The sequence below is a fragment of the Channa argus genome, chromosome 15, assembly GCF_033026475.1.
Source record: "Channa argus isolate prfri chromosome 15, Channa argus male v1.0, whole genome shotgun sequence".
In the NCBI taxonomy this organism is placed as follows: Eukaryota; Metazoa; Chordata; class Actinopteri; order Anabantiformes; family Channidae; genus Channa; species Channa argus.
In genome coordinates, this window is record NC_090211.1 from 7324031 (window position 1) to 7351808 (window position 27778).

General features: G+C 41.3%; 1 protein-coding gene across 1 annotated transcript; it reads right to left on the reverse strand.

Moving 5' to 3' along the window:
• Nucleotides 1–7688: 7688 nt before the first annotated feature.
• On the reverse strand, nucleotides 7689–26000 carry LOC137100404 (neurexophilin-1). Its single transcript, XM_067478223.1, has 2 exons — nucleotides 25325–26000; nucleotides 7689–12126 (listed from the first exon to the last, which is right to left on the reverse strand). Exons 1-2 carry the CDS (start codon nucleotides 25379–25381, stop codon nucleotides 11353–11355), a joined length of 831 nt encoding a protein of 276 aa, XP_067334324.1. The 5' UTR covers nucleotides 25382–26000; the 3' UTR covers nucleotides 7689–11352.
• Nucleotides 26001–27778: the final 1778 nt, after the last annotated feature.

Genomic DNA, 27778 nt, shown 5'->3' on the forward strand with positions numbered 1-27778 from the left:
CTAGACTCAAAATTTAGATTAATGGAAGAGTGGCTGGCTAAGTTTGTAATTAATAACAGTGACCTGCAGTGGCTGCATGTATTACTAAAGCTTGAACAGAGCTGGACACCTCCCTGACCCACAAACACCTCACAAACTCTGTCACAGGGAATGGAGACCTCATCTATTTTCTCAGGCTCTCTTTTTATTTATGGCTTGTTTGACTTCACTGCTCCTCGCAAAATGTTGTTCGGCAGGCAGCATATGTTTGGTTTACTGTGCAGAGTCACAAAACTCTGTAGCGTTCCAGACCGTGGCTGCAAAGGGACAGCAGCCCACCTTGAACAAAGCACATTCTGAGAAAAAATGCTGCTTCAGCTCATTGTGTAGAACTCATCTTAACTATTTTGCTTGTATGTGAAAGACTTTTTTTTCAAACCCCTTTCTCTGGCTGCCAAGTGTATTTTCAGCTGCATTCTACTCATGACCCTTTTTCCCTGATTCTCTTCCTTCTTGCCTTTGTATTTTCACTTTCTCTCTCCTCCATTCCTAATGCGGACTTTCTCTTACTCCATCATATTGAGCTGTCTGTCAGTGTGGACCTCGTGTCTTTTCGTCTTTGATGGATGGGGAACACGTAGGAGGAGCAGCCGTCCTTAATAGACACGGTGGATTAAAACGCCGCTGAAGTAAATGTTAAGGGCCTCATAAAACATCCACTTCCCCGCCCTCGTCCTATGCTTCCCCCCATCACCCACACACCCCACAATCACCCTCCCACTGTCCCCATTTCTCCACCCGCACACAAACCATCACTGCTAAATCCCTTGCCTGCAAACTTGTTTCTGAATGCTCAGATACCTTTAAGTTGAAGTGTATAGGAATTTGTTCAGTATTTACACTTGTGTCCAAGTGCGTTGTATTTTTGTGCATGAAATTGTGACCTGCTGCATGGAAGTATGATAATAATTTTGGATGGAATCATAGGAGTGAGCAGCACCAACAACTTCCCTCGCCACCCAGACCTCCAATCAGATGTCTGTATCAAACGTACATCGGTTTGTAAGGCAGCCACTAGGATTGGCATGTAGAAATCATGACAGTGGTGGCTTTTGGCCCCCGACACTGAGTAACTCTTAGTTCCTGCTGGGGTGTCGAGATGTACAGTAGAGACAGATTAAGACGATATTGGAGAGATTATTTATGTCCTTATGCACCAGGTTGAGACAAAAGAACCATGTTAAAGAGCCTCTATCAATAAGGCCGTGCTCTGGCTACCATGTTTGTGAGAGTCAATAAGCTCAGCTTTAAAAGTTATGGCTGCCGGGTGACAGCTGTACCGCTGGATAACTCAATTCAACCCAAGGTGGAGGGGTCAAGAGGAGTCAAGGACAGTCGTGAGGCGGGGGTGAGTGGAAAGTGAATTTAGCAGCCGAAGTAAGGCTCACTGTTTCATCTGGAGTATTGACCCTGGTCATAATTCCAATTGCCTGACTTGTTTGATGCAGAAAGAAATCCCTCAGTGTGAAAGGAATTGCCTTACCCTAGCAGCTCCAATGCGTGTGTACGTGTGTGTAGAGGATGAGTTTTGACCATGATTTAGATCTTCAAAAACGGACCACGAATTTAAAATCTCATAGTAGAAAATATTTGAGGCAATATTATATGTATGTGTCTGGAAAGAAACCTGAAGCCAATAAGCCGGCTCTGCAGATTCAGCCATTAATCATCATAATGCAGGAGGCATCCAGCGATGAATTAGAATCCCCTGGCCCATGCAACCTCAATAATCCAATTATTTAAAAGCCAAAATAGAAGTTATAGTGGTATACTAAAATCTTTAAGGTGAAGGTCGACACATTACAGCATTGTAAGGCAAAAAGCATCAGCTCCCTGGTGTGCTGTTTTTCCCTCAAGGCAATATTTCATAGCATCAAGACTTGTACAGAGAACTAAGGTCATTTTTGGAGCTCAGAACAGTGAAGGATGTCACACTTCGTCCGAGTACTTCATAAAATCACAAGTCCTTCAAAAGTTTATAGCAGTTGCTGAACTGGCTTCAAGTTGTTTAAAGCAGGAGTCTGAGAACATGCAGGCTGATATTAGTCTTCAGGTAATGAGCAGAACAATATTCGCTGAATTGAGATATCCACAGTATCACTGAACGAGTGTCAGCACATTTAAGAGAACACTCTGAGAACAGGGATGACAGCAAAATTAGCTTGCTGTAAATACTTTAAATAATAGATGTGCATGTAGGGAATACAACACGAATGTTTAGTTATTGAGTATATGACGGTGGATCTGTACTGTAAGAGATTTGTGTCAGCTGCTACTCTGAGACCAAATGACCTCTGCGTTCTTTCTCTGAAGGTCTCCGAGTTAATACAGTTTGGATTTACTCTACTTCTGTTTGCAGATTACCATAGACACATGTTCTTTTTTTGTGTTTTTATGAGTTGCCAGTCTCAAGAAGGCAGCTTATACATAATATGAGCCATTCTGAGGGCAGATGCCAGGGAGCGAAAGTGACAAAAGAAACAAGTGGAAGTGGTGTGCCATGAAAAGCCTGCAAGTTTCTATTGAGTCCGAGATGGATGACGAATGAAGTGTTTAGATTATTTTTTTTATTTCAATTTATATGTTGACCTAAATTAAATGATAGCAACAGCAAACTCACAACATTGTTGGTGATTTAAGAAGTTCAAATAGCAACATTATAGGAACTACTAAATTTTAAGTTTCAAAAGAAAATATTTTTGCACAGTATATATTTATTTTATTTATTCCAAATTAAGGGAATACATTTTAAAAAAAGTAATTTTCTATAATGCTAATTTTTAAACATCATGCCCCCTGTGTGTTGTTATATTTGGTTGGACTTTATGAAGATCCTGCAGAACCACATTATTACCTTTTTCACTGAATGTGTAATAACAAAGTACAATACAATAATTTTTTACCCAGGACACATAAACACAGAAAAACCAGTAGATATGTATTCGAATAATTTCAGATTCAGATTTTGCTCCACTTACGTAAGTATCTGAAAAATTCCCTTACAACTATTTTCAGATCATTTACTTTGAAACAGCTAGAAAGGTGCAACTGAGTTTTATCCTTCTTTTGGGCTCCTTTTTAGACATTCAGACCCTAAATGTGAAATAATTAATCAACTCCAGACAATGGTCCTTTATTAATTTGCTAAAATGTCAGACTTACTGCATGACCGTTCTTTGTCATTGAAAGGGTCACATTAAAGTCTAGTCTTCCAATTACCTTCCTGCAATGATCCTGTTCTCCATCGTAGCTTTCTCTCTTTACTGTGTTGTAAATGGACAACCATAGCCACAGATTTCACTTTATTCAGAGCAATAAAAGGTGGTCTTTGCAGCAAGACATTTATGCAGACATTTTACACAAGGACCATGGCCCAACATTTCAATTTCATATAAGAAAGAAGTCTGAAAAAATTTGAGGTCACACAGCAGTTTGTCCATTAACTGCATATTAGTCTGATATCATATGAGCTTTTGCTGAGCATTATACCTTTGTAGGATTTTTGGCAATTTAAGGCTTTAGTTTTTGTGAAATAAGATAAAACATGGGAGAAGAAAAGGGTGATGACCTTTAGCAAGGATCCTACCCAGACACAACCCTGGCATGCTGCACTTACTGTTCATTATATGCACTGTAACCATTCAGTTACCAGTGAGCACCACAGCATTCATATCTGTGCTATTGCACTGAGAGTCTGTTGGGTCATATGCAGTTGTTAGTTCCCCAGGTTGTCACTTATTTCATTCCTGGTTTTAGCACACTTCTGGGCCCAACAGAACACAGGCTTCAGACATGTTTCAAAATCAGCCCTTTGTGAGTATTCAACTGTTGGAGACAAAAATGTATACTGAGACAAGAGTAGGGGAAAAATAAAGTCTGTTCCTCTTCTTTAAATTAGTGGGAAAATGGTAAAATATGACAAGGAATAGGAGGCAAATGAAGACTGATTGAGGTGTTGTGTGTTTCCTTCAGCTGAGTCTGCACATCGTTAGGTTTGTGATGAACACATGCAGGAGGGCTGCTAACGATGAGCCCAATACACCCCCATGACAAGCCTGGGGAGAGAAGATTGGTGTGTGTGTGTATGGGGAGAGAGGTAGCTTCTTATGAACAGCCCCAAAGATAACGAGAAGCATTGGGGCCCCCAACTATGTCTTTTACTTATCAAGCAACAGTCCTACAGTACTAAGGATTAGAATGTCAGCAGAAACAAACCTGCAGAATTGTGTATGTGTGCGTGCGTATGTGTGTGTTGGGGATACAGTTAGAAGCAACAGAGTGAGCTCAAGGGAGATGGAGTGGTGCCAGGAGGAAAGCACAGAGGATGTGGTAGAAAAGATAGAGGCAACACGACGGCCAAAAAATCCATCAGGCTGCAGTTTTTGAAGGACAGTTTCCCAATGAGAGCCTCATCCCATCAACCCCTGAGCAGGACCTCTGTCTGGCCTCAGCAGGAGAGAGCTCCTCCCCCTGAGATCACGTCGCTTCTGGTTGAAGGTTATGAGGGAAAAATGGACGCGAGGAGAAAACAAACTGTTGAGAGACAGTGATGGAGAGGTGGAAAGCTAACCTTTACCAGGTCTTGTTTAACATCTCCTTCTCTCTTCCTTTTCACGTTTATCACCTGTTGTGGGCTTTTAGCTGAACACCTTTTCTCTCCTCTGAAGATTTTGGCATAAACACTTCTCAGTTACACGAAAAAAAGGAGAAACTGTAACATTTCACACCTCCCTCGCTCCCTCTTAGCTCACTCAAACACAACACACATAGATGCCAACACACTCATGGCCAAAAGCCTGTGCGTGTTCACGACCACACATCCACACCTGATCGTCTTCTAAAGGGAGTGAATAATTACTTTGCCAAAGGGCACAACTGTGATCCCTGGTTGGTATTTAAAGCCTTGTCACTGAATTTAAATCACCCCTCCTCTTCATCGCTTCTTTTAGTTAAGTGGAAATGTCCTCTTTTTGTGCTAATACTGAGATCACTGCCCTAACGTCTTCATCATGGCCTCAGGCTAATACTGCCACATTACATGACACAGACACCCAGCTTGAATTTCCACCATGGCATCGAAGTGCGAAGCAATTTGCTGTCACCTACCACAAACCAAACGCTGCCTTCTGTGTCGTTGTGTTACAAGATGCAGTGAAGTGTAAAACTATTAGTATTTCAATCTCAAACTCTTGTTTTCTCAGTGTAAGAATGATTTGTAGATAAAACATGTTTTCCACATGGAGGGAGTGAGTGCTGACTCGAAAGAGGTGTGTGTGAAATTCTGCCCTCCTAATTAGTTTATTCAGTTATTCTTTCCTCTTCCCACCATGCTGTATCCCTAGGCCATCTGTGCTTTCTCTTGCAACAAGCTCTTACAGCCTCCAACCCCCCCCCCCCCCCCCCCCCCCACTGCTGTTTCCTCAACCCCTTCATTGCACTATAATTTTCCAGCCTCTCTCACGGCTTCCGTTGAGCATGTGTGTCCTGAGTCATGTGTCCAGTCTGTGTAAAAACACAGTGGTTTGCAGATTGGGGTTTTAGTGTTTCAACATGAAAGTGGGTTGGGGGTTGAGAGTCTGTATCCTGGTATTTGTCTGATGTAGCTTTTCTCTCATGATGCTCTGTGGCCGAGACTCGTCCCACCTGCTTGTCCGGTCTCCTCGGGGTTAGATGATTGGCATGGTGTGGCAGAGAGACTATTAAAATGCTCGAGCACGAAACCACTTAAGGTTTCTGTGTGTGTTTGTTTCTGTGTGGGCAGCAAGTGCACGTGTATATTTGCATTTACATATCTTTGCTCATAACAAGAGCATGACCACGACCAACTCCACACACAATCCAGAATATCAAAGAACATCAAGTGTATTTGAATTCGATGAGTGCGGCGAAGAAAGGTATGATAATAAATTGTATTTGGATGGAGCTGGTATCCAGGTAACAAAAGCCCTAATCACTTTCTTTAAGATCTGCAATTTGTGTCCAACATGATATGGACAGAGATTATAGAGGCACTAATTATGGTCTAGGTTTGTAAGTGTGTCTTTTTAAAATAAATTAAATATATGCATGACTCATGTCAATGCACTTTCAGCTTCACCTTGCATTTTCCCAGAATTTCTTTCTTCTCAGGGTGAAAAAGCCTCTGTAACTGCATTTTTAACATAATGAGGCACCAAAATCTCTAAAATGCCAGACTAATGAAATTTTCAGATAGGAGTAGGCTGACCCTACATATCTATTCAATAATAGGACTGGTTTCAGGATACATTAGTCGTTTAAATGAAGAAATCATTTACAAAAATAGATTAAAAAATATAATTACAGTATGCCCGGACGAGTATCCTCATTGCAGGATCTACAGTCTGCTGTAATGTGACTGTCCTCAGGGAGAAACGTGACATATTAGTAACTGATGACTGACGAAATTTGATTTTTAATAAAATCTCACTTACCAACCCTAGTCCTAGTCAAAGATTTAAAATGTGTATAGAAATGAGAGGACTCTGTTTCAGCTTCAACTTTGTCAACACTGTTACTGAGGGGATGGCTGCAGTTTATGGTGTAACGTGTCATGGAAGAAAATGATAATTATTACTCTACAGGATGAAATTGCAAACTTGATAGCCTTGTTAATCACAATAAGGACCCAGTGCCATCCTGCTCTCTTTGCTCACTCTGCTTGTCTTTTGTTACATTTTTTTGTCTAGTTTTTCCAGACACTCGTTTTCATACCTCAAGGTTATTTTTTTGAACGTCTATTTATCATTTCAAGCTTTGAACGCCTTCTACCACCTCCTTGTGCCATGACTAGTTATTTTCTCAATTGACTGTTGTCCAGCTTTCCATTTCTCATACCCTTTTCTTTTCCTGGTCACCCCAAAGGTTCATCCTTGTGTTAAAACACTTGTCCATTAGCAATGATTGTTGCAGTTTTCACCTCCTGTGTGTGTGTCTGTTGATGTTTTGTGTGTTTGACTCAATATGCTGCTATCACAGATTTCACATTAACCTCAATCCTGCTTTCTTCTAAATTAGATTTCCATTCTTCGGTCTCCATGTTGACTTATTTGCTTCCCTTTCATCATCTCCGGCAAGGTTATCCTGAGGCAGGCAGCACTTTTATGGGAACAAAGGGGCGCGGAGGGGTAGTAGTGGAGGGCCTGGCTTTGCCGCCAGCCATGCCTTAATCGATCTTCTTTAAAGGGATGTTGTGAACTGAATGTTTGAACCCATTCCCTCGTTAACAGTTGTCTGGGATTTAATTAAGAATTAGAATGAATTTATGTCAATTACATCTTAAAATGAACAAGAGTGTGAAGATGCACAACAAAGAAACCAAGATTGAGGAGAAGAAAAAAAGGAAAGAGGAAGCTAATTAGGGGATGGTCTTGTGTTCATGCATCATTCTAGTTGAAACATTTCCTCCCTCTCTCACTCTCAGCCCCATTTTCCTCTCTGCTTCTTTTTCCTTCTTCTGCTTCTCTTTCTCTGCAAGTATAACTGTGAGAGCCCTCAGCAAAAATCTTTGTCACATCTTTTCTTTGCCCCTGGCACACAGTATGGGTATGCAAATATGCAAAAACACAGACTTTCGTGTTATTGACACAATTGTCCAATGCATGAAGTACAATCAGGTGGAAGTAATGTACAACCAGAGTCTGTTTCCCTACTATTGGAGTCGTTTCAGTACTTCTGTGTACTTTATTGAGTTTTAGAATGTTGAAAACCACAACAAATGTCAAATCATCCATACAGTATCATCCACATGACATAGGGAAACAAACCAATGAGGAACAAAAAGATAAAACAGACGACCTCCACTGCATGACCCACATTTAAATACAACTTTATTCACATCTCAGGACTCTTAGCTTTTATCTATATATATATGTATATATACGTATATTTATGTTTTGACAGTCAGGTTTTTGTTACTACTCTTTGTTGAGTGGACCAGTGTTGTCTTGCAGTCTCTAAGGCCAAATATCCACGTCTGTTGGCACTAGATAGGTCAACACTGAGGCTGCTGTCACAACAGCAATCTCCATCCCACAGCAACATGACTGTCTCTTAAAATTTGTTCAGCATTCTTTCTTTAACTTGTCCCGGAGAGGAGGAGAGGGTGAAGTGTCAGTGAGTATTGCTGTAAATCAGAGTAAGGAGCTTCTCCATGGGTAGCCCAACATGTGTGTTTGTTTTTTCTACATCACTACCGTGCTGTAGGCTCATGTTACCCAGCTTTGATTCCAACATGTTAGTATCCAACTTCTCTCTGGATGCACTGCAGGAGGGGGGTGGTGGGGTATTGAGGTTACTGGGGCATATCTGTGTTGGGCACTCCATTGGCATGTTCTCAAAAGATTTCATGTCCTCATAATCCAGGAGCTTATGTAAGATGCTTTGAACAGAAGAGAGGAAAATACCTAAACCAGCAGATCTTAAAACTGTGCCCGTACATGCATTTGTTTGACAGGATAGTGATATAGAGAGAAATAGACAGAGAACGAGAGAGGGGAGTTCTCACTGCTAATGTTCACTTGGTTTGGCGTTAAGCTCAGAGAGATTAGCCAGCTCAGATCAGTGCTGCGCACTGGAGTGCAGGCGGGGCAGCGATGAGGAACTACACACAGCAGGGTTCAACGCAGGGGTAAGGGTGGAAGAGGAGGTATGAAGGCTGAGGTCAGTCAGCTGGGTCACATACAGGGAGAGGACAGCGGTGTGCAGACAGTGGGACATATGGCTGAGTAGTATACAGTTGTCTAGAATGATAGAAGCAGACAGCATTGCAAGATGACGAAATGTAATATAAAATGTTTGTTGATGCTGGTTGGTGCATTTTACACCCATGAAGCTTTTTATCTCATACTGCATTACAGGAAAATGACATTCAGGCATATGTCAGGTGTGTAGTTTGACTCATTACCAACCATCATCTAAACTGCAAGATCCACTGGGACACTGTATCTACAGTATTAAATAAAAACTGTAAGAACATAAGACAGAAGTTGTATCTACATGATTTCTAATAGTTGGTTGTTTGATAAATGGTAGTCCCTTTAGGAAAATCCTTCTGCAAGGATTTCTAAATGTGAGACACTTGCAGTTAGAGACAACGTAGACAGGAACATGTGTGATAAACTAGCATGGCAGCTAAGCAGATACATATGTAAGAAAATGCCTGTCTTCAAAAGGAGACATAAGTTTGACTTTGCCCAATGAAAAGCCTTAATCATTGCTGCAGGTGGCATAGATGTCTGTCCCCTGCAGACTTGCTAGTGCACTGCTTCCATTTGCTCTGGGCCACAAGTTGATTTGGTCGCATACAGAGAGGAGCTACCCCCCTCCTTAGGAGTAAATTAAAAAGTCTGAGCTTTGATGTGCAGATTTACAGGTCTTTGTTACTATCTTTAGCACGGAGACTGTGTTTTTCCCTCATACTCTCGCTCTCCAAGCTCGCACAGAGCAGCCAAGGCGATGACTATATGTATAGCTTTTTGCTACTCCCCCAAAGGAATACAGCTTCATGGTGACCTGATGGGCTGCACAAGTCCACCTGGGACATTGTTACACAGTTTCAACCAAGCGTGCACATGCACATATCTTTGCTACATCACGGATATCGCAGCATATTATCATCTGACCATTTATCTGATATCACCACTTAACGGCTCTTCACACCCATCTTGTGACTGTTCATCGTTAATGAACCGAGAAGTCTTTGTGTCCTCACAAGCAGGACAGCGGTAACCTCTCAGTGCACAAAATGTCAGGCTTCCTAATTCATAACTCCATTGTGCACTGCTCTCCACTGATATTGTTTGTGAGAGCAACATGAGATGGGCCAGCCAGTGGCCATTTATCTTAATGAGAGCAGTTAACTCTGGCCGAGCTTTTGCTGCCAGCTCCATGCAAAAACAATCCCCCTGAACGTCCTCTTATCCTACTACCCACTGACTTGATTTCTAGGAATATATTTCGCCCTCTCGTTGAAACCTTAATTAGTTCTAAAGGAGATTAAATTATATGTAATTATTATGATAATAATTTCATTTATTCAAGATAACGGGCTGACTTTAGTGAACACAGTATTTGTCGGGAGAGAGCAATCTCCCTCACACAGTCAAAGTTATCAAGGCGTGAAATCAGGAATCCTGACGGCAACAAAATGTAATCTTTTTCATACAGAGGGGACAATAGAAGGAGCTGCATACTCTACATCTCCTTCTCCACTTTTAATTAAAAGAGCTCACTGAATCTCTCCCTCTCTCACTCAACCACCTCTCTCTCCTTTTCTTAAGTGTGGAAGGCCAATTCAATCTCTGTGCAGAATCTAGTTATTTTGTTCGCACCGAACATGTCTTAAGCCCCGGCCCTGAATCTTTGTTGAGAAATTGCTTTCTCTTGCAAATTTTACTTTTTCTTCTCTCCCTCTGTCTTTTCCTCTCCTTCACTCAAGTGGATGTGACATAAATGAGGGATATACGGTGATTAGATTTTGCAGGTAAACAGACTGACAGTGCCATGGTGGGATGATTACATATAAGGATGTGGACAGTGGTGTGGTAAATTTAGTGAGAAAATGAACTTTTAACATTATTCCGTGTTTAACTTGAGTTTACATTTAAAAAAATGCCCTTTGTAAAGACCTTAAGTGTAACCTGAATGATCCCACGGTTGGTTACTCTTTACATTCATCTGTTCTAGGAGGAAAAAAACAAAAGAAAAAAACAAAACAATGTTTTATAGTCTCTCTGGAAACTTCTAAATCATGATTGTTTTTGCATCTACTGTGTATGATGTTAAACACTGTATGATGATTGTAATAAAATCTGAATTTGCACACAGCTCTCCAGTGAATCGTATCACAGCTCTTAAATGTGTGCTTTCACTGAAAATACTGCCTTGTGACTTTGCAAAAGAGCAATATTGTAAAGGGTGATTAAAAGGACATTCAGACAACATTCACAAATGACTTAATGGTGGAGAGAAATAGCTGGCGAGAAGTTGGCATTTAAAAACTAAATTGAGGTAAGAATGTGTGTTGGCGGTATTTGATTTTCACTACCAGTCCAGTTAATGAATGCTGTGTTTAAGCATTCCTGATGCCTCTTCATCTGCATACTGTAGTTTTTGTTTTGCATATCTTTTTACATCTTACAATGGTTAGGCTACAGAGAGGGTTTTTGAAGGTGTCTCGCTGCCACATTAGCATTAAGGACAATTCACAGCGCTGGTTTCCTCCTTGTGTTGCAGTCACTTCTTTTCAGCACCCTTTTCCTCTCCTCTCCCACCTCTTCTGTCTCTACAAATCTTCTAGCCTGAGGGCAGATAGGGCATCTCGTTATGGTAGTTGTAGTCCGGGCAAACCTTCTGTACGAGGCGGTAGTCCGTACTATAGAAGGAAATGTAGATACAGATGACCTTGAAAGGCTTGGAGCAAATCCAGGACACATGGCTCTGAATTTGCTCCTGGAAGCAGGTCTTAGATGGGTCATAGTTGCAAAGCGAGGTGCGCTTGCTCCTATCCACCTTCTCATAGTCCACACGGCAGTTGAATATCTTGGAGTCCTTTGGGTAGACCACACTCTGGCGCTCCAGGTCAAACTCCACTGCCTTGACAGGCGGCACCAGGCTGACTGAGATGTTTCCCTGGCCTGTGGAGTTGTGCCGGAAGTAGACGCTGAACGTGCCATTACCATGATCAACAATCTTGCCAGTGATCAGCAGGTTAAGCCGCACCGTCTTGATATTGGAATAGAAGTCTCCCCAGCCAAACATCTTCTTGAACTTGCCGGTTTTAACGATGGGCCGGCGTTTGACCCTAGAGCTAGAGGCATCGGGTTTGAGCAGGTCGCTTCCCAACATCTCCCAGAACTCCTGTTTAGAAAACTCCTGCTTGGAGAAAGGGACAGGAGAGCGGTAGGGCAGCTCCAGGGAGGTGGCATTAGCAGCTCTGCTCTTGCTGTGAAGCATCCAGCGGCTCAGGGGAGAGAGGGGAGCCTGCCCGCTCAGGAGGCCATCCATCTTGGAGGAGTCGTCAGAAGAGCTCTTGGGGCTAGAAGAGTCATCTTCTTGACCTAGGGCCACCTGTTAAGAGGAAGTAGGGGTTGAAGGAGAAAATTGAGAAAGAAAGACAGAAAGAAAGAAAGGCAGTTATTAACAAAGTAGCAAGAAACCCGGCCAAAAAACTAATTAAAGCTTTAATCGATACTTAATTTACCGTTCATACCTCTAGTGGTAGTAACCATGACATTCTGTCAATGTTAGATATATATAAATAAATGGTTGAAATTTTGCAGGTATTGCTGTTATTACATTCTTCTGTTTACATCGGCTGTGAGAGAACTCCTTTATGTCTAGTTTTCATAGAGCAGATATTATTCCCTACACTCACTGGTAATGGGCTCATATGCCTCCTCCGAGCCACTGGTGAGGCCACGGGGATCAGAGAAGAGATTCAAAGAAAAAAAAAAATCCACACCCAAACAGAATCCACATAGTGTGCATTACTGTGGTCCTGCAAAGTTTAATCAATATTTAAAGGCTGTAATCATGTAAAACAATAAACCTCTGTCATTAAGTAAGATGTTCTCATTTAGTTTCCCTGACAACAGATTTTAGAGGTTGATTCATGCACTTACAATGTTTCTGGATGCACCAAAGGGAGCAGGATTCATGCTGACAGTTTCTACATAACTGAAACATCATCCAGAGTAGGGGCTTAATGTTTCTCTTTGAAGCAATCACATTAAAACCAGACCTATGTCAGAAAGTTAACCTGAAGATTGGTAACTATAAAGAAATTGTTCTTAAACTGAAAGTGGAAACTAGGCTAAGCTGTGTTTTCTGTTTTAAAGTGAGCTTTTTGCTTCTTAAGCACTGCCGTGTAAGTCTGAGTGCAGGGGAAGCTATTATTGCCTTGAAATATTTGGTCGGAGGATCAAAGTGTTTGAGGAAGGGGAGGTGGGCAAAGGGAGGAGGGTGGGGTGGTTGAAGGGGGGCTGAAGAATAAAGTGTAATGTCCAATTAAGACTTCCAGTGTTTTAATTAAAGGAGAAAAATCTGTATCGCCACACACGCAAAGCTGTCAGATGTTAATATCAACTGAGGGGAGGGGAAGAGGAGTAAGGAGATAAGATAGTACTGCTGTGCTCAGCAGTAGCTTTGTGAAGTGTGTGCGAATGCGAGAGCACAGTAATGGGTAATTATTCAACGTTAATGATCTATTAACAGGTAGCTTCTGTTTTAAGTGCCATGGACGTATCCAATGTTATTATGTCCGCTGGATTTGGCAGGGGAGAACACACACACACACACACAAACACACACTGTTTCTGAATTTGGAGTTGTAGTACACATGAACAATAAGTGATGCAAAGGCAAATGAATGGTGGAGTGAGTTTGTGTATGTGTGCGTGTGCTACCCGCAGAGACTTTACAATGATGCATAATGCATGCATCCCTGTCTGTGCTGTGATCCATCTACTGTCTTGACTGCCAGGCCTTTCTTATACTGGCTTAGTCAGGATTATTAAGTCTGACTCATTTTTATTCTATTTTATGCAGGTTTTTCAAGCTTGCTCAGATTTGTTCACTTGCACTACAGTCAGTCAGTGGTATTGATTTTCCGTCTCTCTAAAAACATGTATTTCCTTTCATAACAACGGGTATCAAATTTCACAGCCTTGCGAGGATTCCTGCTGATGTGGTTGTGGTCTGGTGTTTGGACTGAGATAAGAGGACTCCCCTCTTCCCTTAATCTGGCCTTATTCCTATGGGGGCATTGGAGGACAGACTCCCTCCCCTCTTGTTACCTGTCTGCTGCTACGCTACACTGCAGCTCAGATCCTTCAGTGTCCCCAAAGGGGCTCATAACAACCCTTACAAGGACTCCCTCCTCCAGATAATTCTGATAGCTTCTATGAAAATCCTAAACTCTTTAATAATGAACAAAAATTTGGAAGAGTTAAAGATATATTGATGTTAATATTTTGAAACGCATCTTTGTTTTTCAAGGAGACTGTGGCCAGACAGAATGACTTTGATGACAACTACACTATTCCCCATGACTCCTTTTGAAGGACTAGTTTGTGTTTGATTTCTCATCTTCAATGAACCAGTGGCTGCTGGGCACAGAGGGTAGCACTCTGTCTGCCTCCCCGGATAGCACTTAATAGCCCCTGCGGTGTTCTACAAAAAGGCCCCTCTCAAGTTCTTGAAAAAATATGTCACTCATGATTTTTATGAAACTGTCTTTTACTTTTAAGATCCTGATCATTTTGCCAGTCTGGTGGATGTCTTCAGTGTCTCTCAGTTGGTACCAAAAACATGTTCGTACGCTTTGTTGTAGCCTACATATTGAACAAGGTATCCTCCCTCTCTTGCACATCATCATCAGAGAGACTAAGAGGCCAGGCTGCAGGAAGAGAGATGAAATGAGCATTGTGCTATTGTTGAACAGAACATTTAAGTGTCTGGCACCGCTGGAGGTGTTAAATTCAGTGTGAGGAATCGTTGTCAAAGACAAATTTTTGAATGAATTTAATATGGCTCTGAAAAAGGCAGACAAAACTGAGCCAGTGGTGTCATAATTACTGCAGCAAGAGACCACATACGGCGGAGTTGTCCAAAACACCAGGATGCCTCTAAATACTACAATTGTGTTTTAATTTTTGCAGGTAAGTGTTCTCATAAATGGCTTGTAGTATGGATTTTTACCTGTTATTTCCATGTTTTCCAGCACTAGGAGGTCTAGTAAGTGATGCATCTTTAAGGAGGTCACACATTATGCAGCAGCATGTAGTGTTTTACTATTAAATACTATCACGAGCACTGCTTTTTCAGTACATCCAAAAAAAAAAAAAAAAAACCTGCACACTGCTACAACTCTCTTGCCTCTTTGCATTTTACTATCAGAATATATGAGGTATAAGATTTAACTATCAGCACACTTTCAACTTTGAATTATGCATTGTAAGCAAGTTCAAACGGTGTAAAATAGCCACGTAGTTCACTGTTGTTTCCACAGTGCCAAAAGATTAATGCATCGCCTCATTTTTTAAATTAAATTTAACTTTAAAAAGATTTTAGCATGCATACCCTCACACTGTTTTGTTACAAGTCGAGTGCTAATGTTGTTTGTCTTGGGTAATCATATCACTAACTAGCTTTCATGTTCAAGAAGCAGTCCGACACGCGTCCTTTGATGATGCACCACAAACAAATGTTTCTGTCAATGTGATGACAGTCTTACTGTAATGTTGAAGGTTTAGTGTTCTTTAGTGTGCGTTGTAGGGAAAGTATGGGCGATGGGCAATCAGTTCTTAGTGAGGGGGACAAGGTTCAGGGTGATTTTGTCATTTGTCATGTGCACTAAGTGAGTCAGTGAAACGGCTGGAGAGGATGGGAGGTGGCTGCAGGCTCTGTCGCTGTGGTAATTGTGAGTCATTCAGCCGCATTGAGCACAGGCCCCCAGGCTTCTCTCCCAGCAGGGACCGTTGGGAGGGAAGCGATCGTCACAAGTCCGCCAGCTCCACGGGCAATAATCACCCTGTTAGAACGACAGGTACATCGTTTTAACCCCTTTGCCCCGGTGCCAAAATAAAACACAGAGATCAGGGAGCCACTTAACTAAAATTTGTGCGATAACTCTCACATAAGAGCAGGACAGATCGTTGTGTAAACCAGAGAAGTTGGATTTTTTTTTTTTTTTCAAAATTAGAGTCACACTTCAGTTTACACTTTCAAATTTGGTGTTCTTAAAAATGAGCAAATGACAGCGTTGCCATTTTTCTGGCAACTGTGTCAGCACTCTGTGGTTCCAACTTCTAGCATGTGAAGATTGGCTGTTTTACTTCTGTATCAAAATACAATATCTTACCTCTGAATAGTTGTTTGAATTAAAAAACTGGCTTTAGTGCCAAAAAGCAAACTTAGCTACTTTAAGCAAACTTAAAGTAGCAACTAGTTGAATAATACAGTGGAACATTTAGCAGCTAAAGCAGCTAATTTGCCTCGGGAGTTGATGTAGACCAAAAGTGAATATTAGAGTCACACTAATTTGGTGGCCAGTGACCTGACTCTGACTAATGAATGATAATGATCTACAGTAAGCAAGTATTCTATATCAACATACAGTGATAATGTGTCAGCTTTTGGCATATGTGGACTCACATATGTGTTTTATTTGTGCATCTTTTGATGTATTTCTACATTTGTATTAGGGCACATGTATCTTATTAAAAAGAAACGTTTCATACTGTTTAAAAACATTTCAATGACAATAATTGAATTTACTATATAATAATCACTGGAAGCACGGGAGTGGAGTGGTACTCAAGTTTCCTCAGCCCAAAGACATGCATGTTAGGTTAACTGGTGACTCTAAATTGCCTATAGATGTTACGCTTTGTCTGTCTGTGTGTCTCCCTGTGTTGGCCCTGAGGTAGACTGTCCAGGATGTACCCCAGCTCTCGCCTAATGACAGCTGGGATATGCTGTTATGGTAATGGATGGATGTAAATACTAATCACTTAAATGTTAAATATCCTTTTACTTATAAACCTTCAAACTAATCATGCCTGATATGTGTTTGAACATCTGTGCAGTAATGACTGTTATGAGGTGGAATTTGTATTTTTATGGATGCAGATGTAGAGGTTGACTGACCAACCCTGAGGATCAGCCTGTTGAGCCACCCAGCAGGGCTGAAAGCATGCACTTGTCCTGGGGAGCTGACAAGTTCAATAAGCACTCCATTTTCCTCTGGCCGTTGAGTTAAAATCTTCATCTCTAATATGACATCAATTTTTAATTAAAGACCCAGGCAGCACAGATTTTTAAAGTGTTGCTCAATGCATTTTTTCTCTGTCTCCACTTCTTGTCTGAGGATCTAATATGTTCACTACAGGAGACTTCTCTCTTACATGATTAAAGTCTGAAAATGGCGGTGCCCTTATAACTAATTATTCTTCTGGCTAGTGTAGAGCCAAAGAAGAGGTGAGGAAGAGAAAGGTAATTTCACCAATAACAAGCCATTTGACTCTTAATGAATAATTGACTTCTATGGGGTCATTGAAACTTAGATCCGCAGTGAGTGAACAAACACACTACACAGAGGCTTTTTATCTTAAACTCTTTTCCTCATCTATTCTTTCTTTTTGCATCCTCTAGCTGCTTTCCCAGCTCATTTTGGACATGTTCAGTTGTGTGGCCCCAGTGGATTTAGGCTCATTTCGTATGCTGAGAGTGAAGCTTGGCTCTGAATTGGCTATCAAATTTTTACATTATAGGATATCGACAAGTTGGCAGTACAAGGAGGGTGCAGCAGGGGACGGTTTCTCCCTAGGGACCACAGAGCAAAGCATGGGGGGGGGCGCAGAGCTGATTAAAGCTGCTGCTGCAGTATTCACACCTGTCTGGTAAAAGTTGCGTGGACCTTACAATCATCTCATGGACATTCAGGAATGAAAACCTTTAACTCAATCTACAGCTTTCGGCTCGTCCCTTCAGGGGTCATCACAGCGGAACGTGTTCCGCACATTGATTTGGCACGACCTCCCATTTTATCCAGGCCTGGGTGGGCCCGAACCTGGTGGGGTGGGATTCAAACACGCGGCCCTCTGCATCCCAACCCGATGCTTTTCCGCTGATCCACCAGCCCCCCTTAAATTAAAACCTTTAACTAAATAGCAATTTATCAATGTTGCTCCATTCTGGGCACCTGCCCAGGTACTTAAAACCTAAACAAAACAAACAACAATAACAATAAAAAACATGTGGAGCAAAAACAGATACAATAAATTATGCTTCCTTATGTAATAATATGCTCTTGAGCAAGGCAGTGCTTCAGTGAAGGTGTTAAGTGGTTTGATCCGACTGTGGCTCAACTGTGCAGCTACCAGCTGGGAATGTGTTTAACTGTGTGAATGGGATCTGTTCACACTTGGAGCAGCACTAACATGCAATGAATCTCAGGATCTAAACATTAGTGTGATAATCTAAAAACAACTGGTTACATCTAAAGTCATTCAGGTAGTTTTAGTGACATTTCGAGGTGTGAATGAAAATCATATAGATGCACCCTGGAATACTTTGAAGCTCTGTCTAGCTTTGCAGGGTGCATGCATATAAAATCAGTTCACTTCAAAACATAATTTATTGATTTGCAAAAGCCAAACAGCTTGGAAAACAGTGTAATACTACACTGCTAGGCAAACTTCTTTTCTTGAGCAGCAGTCTTAAAAAGATCAAATTAAATGTGAGCAGGGAAGTGAAATATGATCACAAGTGCTTACTAGTGAGACATCTGATATGTATCTTAACCACAGGTGTGAACTGCAGGCCATCTCAAGTGGACAATATGAAAATGTCACTATGGGGCCACATTGTTCTGACTGCTGAAAGAAACTACTGCATCTCCTGAGTGACAAGCTTTTATTTGCAAAAACTCTTGGAAAAATGTATGAACTTTTTCTAGCAAAGAAGACTTTGACACCACAGAGTATTTTCGGTGTTTAATCGTGAAGGCAGTATTTCCTTCAATATAGCCAAGTTGGTTCTATTGCCTCAACTTAGCCTTTAACTGCAGAATCAGCGGTTGAAAAAAAAATGCTTGCATGTGTCCTTTCTGAAACTGTCATGTGTCACTTTTTAATACACTGACACAAAATCTATTTTTTGCTCCGGGTTAGCCGACCTTTGAAAAATAGAAAACCCTACCGCTCTTAACAGGGCCACAGTGAATTGGGGCATGGACAGAGGCAACACTGCTCAAATGTTTCTTGGAGTAATACAGGATAACATAATTGAAAGCCATTGCTGTCCTGTTCTACGGCATTACGTTCAGAATTAAACTATAAATCACTTTAGTCTGCAAAATGTTTACAATATCCATTTACTGTACTTGAAATGCTATATTTCCGGATCCCTGTGGTTGTTCACGGTTTTAATTGGAACCCCCTAAAAAGATACGCAGCAGGCCTTGTCTGGACATGTTCACCACTCTGACCCTGAAAATCACTGTACCATCACTGGGCAGCACACTGGTGAAGTGAACACTAGATGTTCATTCACGCAGAACAGACTGTTTACAGATAGAATCGAGAATATAAATAGGCTCTTGCTACCCATTCTCACTGTGGTTTGCTATCCTGTAGCTCCCACTATGAGGTCACCACAAACCTTAGAGCCTGAAGCATCAGAAAAGCTTTGGTTTGCTTCGGCGTCAAACTGCACTGACAGCCTTTTGTGCCTCCTTCAAATAAATCCATGTCCCCTGGTCCCATATCGCCTTTTATTGTTTGGATGCCTGCAGATGTTGAAACACTGAACTTTTTATGTAATATTGACACCTTCAACAAAAGTTTGCATTTTCACAATATAGGCTGACTCTATCACAGAAGCTTACAGCCAAAGTTCTGTGAAATTAAAACATCTTTTATGGATTTTCCCCATTCTTTGTTATTCCTCCGTGTGAAAGTCAGCTGCACCTTTATCTGCACCCCCCTGGGAGTTACACCTACTCATTCTACCAAAGGCTACAAGACATTTTTCTTTAAACTGTGCAATGTAATTCACAGAACCAGCAGACAAATCTGCAGATATTGTTCCAGGGTCTGCTCTGTCTTCCCTACAGTCTCCCAGAGAGCAATGCCACAATAAATTGTACTGGTTTTGAGCAACGTATTGTATCTCAGGACAGCTCTGCACTGCACTATGAAGGGCTGTCAGTGTGTCAGGGTGGATGCTTCCTCTCTGTCTGCCTCTCTCAGGCTTTCTCTCTGTCTATGCACTCGGGGAGCCTGAGGGGTGATGGAATAAGTTTGGGGGAGGTAGTGGGGGTATAAGGAAGTCCTCCACTGGGCTCCACAATGGGTGGCCAGTGACACAGAGGTGCACCTTCTAGTCTCATCCAAGGTGTTTAGGGCCACAGGCAGAAAGCACCAGAGGCTGTCCATCAAAACCCTGTTCATCCACTGTTCCTAAAGTTCATGTATGGTTTTGTTAACTGCTCTTTTTAAATTTAAAAACTATGTAAAAAGTCACAGTAAGACCAGTTGTGTGGGGAGACTACGAATCAGCCAAAATGCCAGTAGTTCGGCTTCCATGTAAGAGTACACATAAAAGTTAAAGAGATATTTAACAATGCCAACTAAACCATCATGCAATTATCTGTGCAAAGTAACTATGTTTATAAGTTTAGATTCACAGTAAAAGAGTACAGGTAGCTGGAGATTAGGAATCGCTTAACATTTTTTCAAAGGTTCTGGAAAAAGTGTTTAAATAAATGGAGATTTAAATTCCAAATTCTAAATCTATTATTTGAAGTGTAAAAAAACACAGGTTGCAGCAGAGCTGAGCTGAAACTAATGGCTATTTTCATCATTGTTAAATTGTTGGGAGTAATTGTATATTTTATGTATTGTTTAAAATAGCCAAAAATTATATTCATGTTTTCTCAGAGCCCACAGTGATTTCTGGCTTAAGTTTAAAAACTATATACATTATTTCACGTTACTCCTGATAAAATAGTTATTGTAAATTGTATTTATCTATATATCCATTTGAATATACAAATGTTTCAGGATTCAGATTGCCAACCTTGGTCTGTGCACTTTTCCAAAAAAGAAAAAATAAATCAGATTCAGTGCATACAGTATAATTGTTCTATTGCTGATGAGGAAACCTTGACCTGTGATTTAGCCCTGTCACGCCATCCCCTTCTCATCCTCCTGTCCTCACAGGGAGAAAGCACAGGACAGATGTCATCTGCACAATAAATGATTGTGCCCGCTTCTCCCATGGTTTTGCCACCAACTCCTCTCATGATAGAAATTTGACAATTATGAATGAGCCTTGCTTTTCCGGTGCCTGTGTGGGATGTGAGGAGGAGAGAAGACGCTTATGAGCTCTGACATCCAGATTGCAAAAACTGATGGCAAAGAGGAAAACTCAAGAGCGTAAGAAAGCCAAAAAAAAAAAACTAAAATAGTATTTACTCTGCTGTCATTGTCTCACTGCTGTATGACGCTGAATATATGCTCTCTGAATCAAACTGCGAGTATTTCCTGTTTGTTTTCTCAGGATTAAGGTGGCATTTCTGCTTTGTTTGGGGATGTATCTGGGTGGACAAGGTCAGTGACCCCACGAGGAGGACAGGGCAGGTTATCTGAGAAACCTGAATGTAAGACTTTATGACAGGTCAAAATGCAGAAAGGGGTCAGATGTGGTTTAGTATCAGACAGCCTCTGCATTTGAACATGACACACAGATCTTCAGCTTTACATAGTGTATGTGTACAGGTAGTTGTACTGCTATGTTAATAGGTTCAAGTGTGTATTCTGTGGTGCACAGTCTAACTACAATGCCTTCTTTGTTATGAAAGAGATTTGAGCTCTGTAAAGCTTTCAGCGTCAGAACATAATTTGTTTTTTTAATTGACGTGCCTTGTTAAATAAGTGTGTCTTTCGCTGCTAATGGCAAAGTCAAATGGAGGATGTTGGTAAAAGTTTAGAAATGAAAAACACAGCAGCACTAGATCTTAATTTATCAATGTGAAATAATGCAAATGACGTGTTTTCTTCATATTTTGAAATTACCTACAGCACAGAAAAGAGTGTGGCACATAAACCTTGGAATATGTATGAATGTCTTCACTGAAATTTAATCTGCAAAAAAAGGGACATTCTGTGCTCAGCTACAGAGGTGAAATTCACTTATCAAGCAAGATGGCCAGTGTCTGCATCTATAGTGAAAGCAATCAGAGGGAATATAAAGCGGTGCTGCCTCTCATGGTCATGGAAAGGCTACCTGAGGCTGATCTCTTCCAGAGAAATCTTGTGTGAAAGAGCAGCTGTGAGCTCTGTTTAAGCAACTTTGAAGGGTTAAGTCCCTGCATCCCCAGCGATCTTTACCACGTGAAGGTTACAGCATGTGAAATGTCAGAATTTCCTATAAGCGCTTTTGTGGTTTTTGTAAAGACATTTACAGTATGTCCTCATTTTTGAGTGAGTATCATATAGGAAAAAAGTGTTACATATTTCATTTAAAGTAATGATTTATGTAAAAAATTGGGTTATTTTGAAAAAACCTGTAGTGGGGAAGAGGACCTGCAGTTCACTGGAGAAGTTGAGTTCAATGCCCTGTTGGAGGACACTTCTGTTTGTAGTTTTTCAGATTGTTGTAGGAGAGAAGTGCACTCATCGTTAACCTCACTGTTCCCAGGATTCAGATTGTCAACCTTGGTCTGTGCACAGTTCAGACACACTGCTGCAGCTGTAATTATACATGGGTTACATAGATTTCCTTTGTAATTTTGTGCAAAAGGATGAGAAAATCTGTGATGACTGCCAATGAGCGGTATAAAGGCAGATGTTAAACTTCTTCAGTTTTTTAGCACTTTATCGACACCTCCTCTCACTGCCTCACATTTCCTTCATCTTTACACCACCCTGTACCTGCACAGTCTATTTCCAGTGTGTTATCTTCTCTTCTATAGGCACCTGCTTTACCTCTGTTTACATTGTGAGCTCATTTCACCTTGCACATGCTGCATCTGATTAGTGTAAAATATGTCCTTATAAACACTCACATTCACATTACAGTTAGACAAGTGAATCAACAGAGAAACAATCTGCGACAATGTGTTATTTATTAATGTTCATTTGTAACCAGAATTCTCAAATATTTGATGCATCAAGATTTTCAATGTGAAATATATATATATATATATATATATATATATAGAGAGAGAGAGAGAGAGAGAGAGAGAGAGAGAGAGAGATATTGGGTTTTGCACTGTTGGTTAGACATAAAAAAGCTGTAGAGTTTTTTACTCAATTTTTACTCTTTTTTTTCACTCATGAAAAAAATGAGAAACTAAAAGGAGGGTTACTGATTGATCGATCATGTAAATAATCCTTTAAAATAACAAGACCACAAACCACAGGGATGCGCACACACACGCACACACACACAAACACACACACAAACTCTAACTATTCTCCACAAATGATTGTGTTGATATATGCACATTGGCCATTTAGTGCACTGAAATAAATCCAGTCAGCTTGCTGAGAGGATGAAGAATAACTCCAACCGCTTCCAAAAATAAACACAATTTCTCAAGTAGTCAATTATACAACTGAGATGATTTATATTATTCATAACCCTCGTTTCAAATATGGAGAATAATTAACATTTAAAACACATCACTCATTACATAAACAACAACCAGAGTGGCACCTTGTGTTAATAGTCGTCTCTATTACAAGCCATTTGCAAAACGTCCCTTGAGACCTAAACCCGCTCTGAGAATTGTGGAGCTATTACAACAGAGAATCATCCAAATCGAATTTTTAATGTAGGCTCACACGATTATTAATCACTGGCTCTGTAGTAAAAACTTATTTAATTTATTAATTATTCCATAATTTATCAATGTCACTGGGCTAATGAATTACCCAAGATCTCCTGCTGAGGGGTGTCATGTAAGTTTTTCATACAAACATGGTCTGGAGAGAGGGAAAAGCCCCAATTAATTTCATTATCACTAGTCACAGACCTTCTGGGTTACAATAGGCTGCAGCCCTGCAGCTCACAAAATGCTCCCAGAACCAAGACAGCACAGAAGTGAGTGTTAAGCCTATTATCCCACACTCTTGTATCCAGTTATACAACATCTGAAAAGGCGCTCATCCCTCATATTTTAAATCAGCATGTGGTCCCTTCTTCCTTAGATCTGATAACACGGCTCTGCCTCCGCTAAGTAGATCTGTGTGTGTTCAGTCATTTAAAACCACCGTGCGTTAGACCCCAAACCACCAAAAGGGCCATTACTTCACTCTGAGCACCTGAATAATACCTTAATATGAAAAACCACAAGGTCATCCTTGAAGAGACGCCGACACAAACGGGTGCATCAAACAGCCACTCAACCTCACAATGCACTCGTGTTTTTTGGAGCTTGCTCATTTCCTGGGCCCTGCGATGACGGGGCCGCACTCAGCTCAGGGGATTCGGAGCAGAAGGAGGTTTTCAAATTTCCTCTCGTGAATCAAGAGCAGATTTCTCATTAAAGGTTGCTTTTTAATAAATTGCAAGCATACATGAAAGAGGAGTGGGTGATCCAATTTTGATTTGAAGGTTATGTAATGTTGGAAGCCTTACAATCAACTTTCCCCCACGGAAACAGTCCATGTTTGCACATCGGGTGTTATGTCACCTTAGGAAGGTATCATGGTTTGCGCAGGTAAAATACACTTCATTCGTTAATCGGTTAGTTTCAGTTCAGAATGGTTATTTTGATAAAAGTTCAGTTAGCTAAATGTGGCTTTTATTGAAGTCTAAGTTTAGAGTCCTCAGATTAAGAACTGCTTGTTCCCACAGATATTTAATAAGAAAGAGCGACCTCTCCTCAGTCTTGGATCCCAGTTACTGTAGCTCTCAGTAGAAACACATGATCACATAAAACCTTATGATGCAGCTTTTTGCATCAAGTGAGCATGATATTAAACACATTTTCGATCAAATATTTTGTGTCTTTTGTGCTCAAGGTTTTTATTTGAAGCTGAGTGTGTGGTAGCTTTACAATGGAGTGTACACTGTAGTGTAAAGCTACTTTTCTCAGCAAAGAATATTTAGTTTGCAGGTTTGGTAAGGTTTTATTGATTGAATGAATGTACAGGATGCATATCAGATTGGGGAAAGCTTTAAAATCATTTTTCTAAAAATAGTTTTGCGATCCTTTCTCTGGTTCTGCAGTGACGATTCGTGTACACTTCACGTTCAGTTAATTGGATCCCAAATATTAGTTCTATTTGGAAGTTAAAGGTCCACTTTCTTGTGGACAACATGCCCAACATGCCCTCCAAACATGCCCAGAGTAAAGGAGACCTTCCACTGGGAACAGACACCTGCCGTCCCTAAGCAGAGCGGGGGTCAAAGTAAATCTTTTGGTTCTTAAAAAGTGTGTGGAGAAAACCCACAGACGTCAGAGAAATTGCCTTGGGAAGCTATAGGCTGCGCACAGCATTTCTGCAAGCAGCATAGACTGAGATGCACGTCTGATCATTTCTAAACCCGCATTTTCTCATCTGTCAGTCACATTTCTCACGTGTCTGTCTACAGAAAACTAGTCTTCTCACAATTGTAAGTTTGGAAGTTTTTTTTTGTTTGTTTTTTGCTGCAAAGGTGCAGTCAGAGTGACGCAGGTGCGAGGAGTTACAAGGAGAAATGTGAAGAAAAACTACAGTGTGACTTTTCCCCACTCCCAGCTTTTTCTTACCAAACAAGCGGTTCCGTTGAGGAGGAGCAGGATGAAGCCGCGGTTGGGACGCATCATTCCGGCGCGTAAAACCCACAGCTCCCACGTTAGTAAAAAAAACTAAAATTGAAAAAAAAAAAAAAAAAAAACTCCCGCACACGGGCTGTTCCTCCTTCAGGAAGATGCTCTTCCTCCGGCACCGGATCTCTCTCGGCTGACGCACGCTCCCATGTCCAAGGCAGGCTAAGGTGCTACTTCCATAAGCCAAAAAAACAATAACCCTGTTTTGTCTTTTTTTTTTTTTTTTTTTTTTTTTTGAACAATCCGAGGTTTGAGTCACATTAGTTGTGTTGTGACAAATCCATGGATATACGACAGGCTGTTATCATCCATGCAGAAAAAAACGAGGAGATCCCATCTCAGAGTGAAATGGGTTGACTGGGAAGTGGGCAGGTATCTGGTCATCGGTGCCAGTGGAAATCCTGGAGGGATGAAGCTGCAGCCTCCTGCAGAAACGGAGCGATGCTGAGACTGGCAACAGCGGACAAACGTTTTAACAGTTTCTACTCTCTCTCTCTCTCTCTCCCTCTGTGTGTGTTTGTGTGTGTGTGTGTGTGTGTGCCTCTCCCCCTTCCCTCTCCCTCAACGAATCTCTTCTCTCTCTCCCCCTTTCTTTTCTGTCATCCCCCTCTGTTTCTCTCTTTCTCTCCACCTCTCCAGCCTCTCCCTCACTTTCCCATCCCTTGCACTCAGTTCATTGTGCATACAGTTAAATAAGAAACAATTAAAATAAATAAGCAGTAGCTGAACAACAATAAACATCTGTTCTACTTGTACAGTGTCTCTGTCTTTCTTCCAATCCTTTGCCACTGTTTATGACATCAGTTTTTCATCCCACAACAGCCTGCCTCAGTAATCCACTGACAACTTTATGGGCATTTCTCATTGCCAAGCCTGTCATTAAATACAATCATCACTGTGGGTGGGTGAAAAATATTGATTGGGAAAGACTGGGTCTGCTTTCACACCAAGCTTGTCACAACAAAAACACCTCCTATGTCATATGGTAACTGAGGATGTTAAAGCGGAGGCTTGCAGCGACAGGAATTTGTCACAAAGCCTCATCCTCATGCATACTATCGCATCATTCATGTTGCAATCACATTGTTTGTCCTCCCCACAGGCCAGCCAGTGATCCAGAGCCCTGCTGAAGAGTATCGATGTACACCGTGAGCACCAATGAACCAGTGACTGTCACCTCGGTGGGGGTGTGATTAATAAAGACTTTCCCCAATAACGCACAGTTCATTAGGAGCAGGTTAATGGACTGAATGCAAGATATCACTACGCAGGTCCCCTGGCTTCCAATGGCTCCATTTCTGCTTAATTAGACTTATGAGCTTTACTCTCTCTGTCCATGTCTATGTCTTTCAGTTCCCTTTTCTTTCTCTGCAGCTCTTGTCTAGCTGACAGGCATCACAGAAGAAAACCTCACTGTCTCTCTAAGTCAGCAGGTCAGTACCTTTTCTGCCTGTGTTGTTTTGTCTTGTATTAACCTTTCGTTACAGTGTTTTCCTGTGCGATTCCTAATGATCTATGTGGTGTTATTTGCTTGTCCTGTTGTAAACCTGGCAAAATGATCTTAGCTCAGGGGTTAATTGGCTCGACCCGACCCACAGAGATGCAGGCTTAGCCTTGAGGTGTCAGCCGAGGAGACGAGGCCCTGTCATTCCAATGTGAAATCAAAGGGTTTGGCTGTAGCAACGGCTTCAAGACGGCTGGTTTGTTCCTCCTATCTGACTACATGAAAACATACATATTCACTGCTCATTGTGATGCAGAAGATGCTGGTGAAAATGGGAATGAGCTCATCGACTTAGGAGGTTGCTTGATCTCTCTCTCTCTCTCTCTCTCATTTTATTAGATTATTTCAGACGCTAAACGTGTCTCTTTATAATTCGAGCCAGCCTCTTCAGTTGCCCAGGGTATCGGGGAGCTCTCTGGGAGAGGAAACAGCAACCTATAAAGGGAGATCCACTCCCCGGCCCACAATCTGAAGAAACAGCAACCATAATAAAACGCCTTTTAAAACGGAGCACGTTCATTCATACACACACTTTCACTCTTGCACATAATTATAGGGCCATAACTCAGTCTGTATGCTCTCTGGGGAACAACCAGGCAAGCGGCTGCTGTTTTTTACTTACTTGAAAAAAATAAAAGAAAAGAAATCTTTGCGGATGCTAAGATACCATCATTTGACACCCAGGATCGACTTATCTTAATGTTGTTTCACAGATGACTCACATCATCATGACAAATAGGAACGTGTGTTTGTATATTTCCTTTTTATTCCGCTCTCCTGCCAAACTCCAACAATTGTGCTCAATCATTGCATTGCTTGACATGTAATCCTATTTCACAGTATAATTCAGTTTGAATGAGGAGCTGCAGGCAACAGACAGCTTGGTGAGA

Coding starts and splice junctions, on each gene's coding strand:
- LOC137100404 (XM_067478223.1), bottom strand. CDS start 25,381: ATGATGCGTCCCAACCGCGGCTTCATCCTGCTCCTCCTCAACGGAACC. Junction 12,127..25,324: donor TCAACGGAACCGCTTGTTTG/GTAAGAAAAAGC, acceptor TCCTCTTAACAG/GTGGCCCTAGGTCAAGAAGA.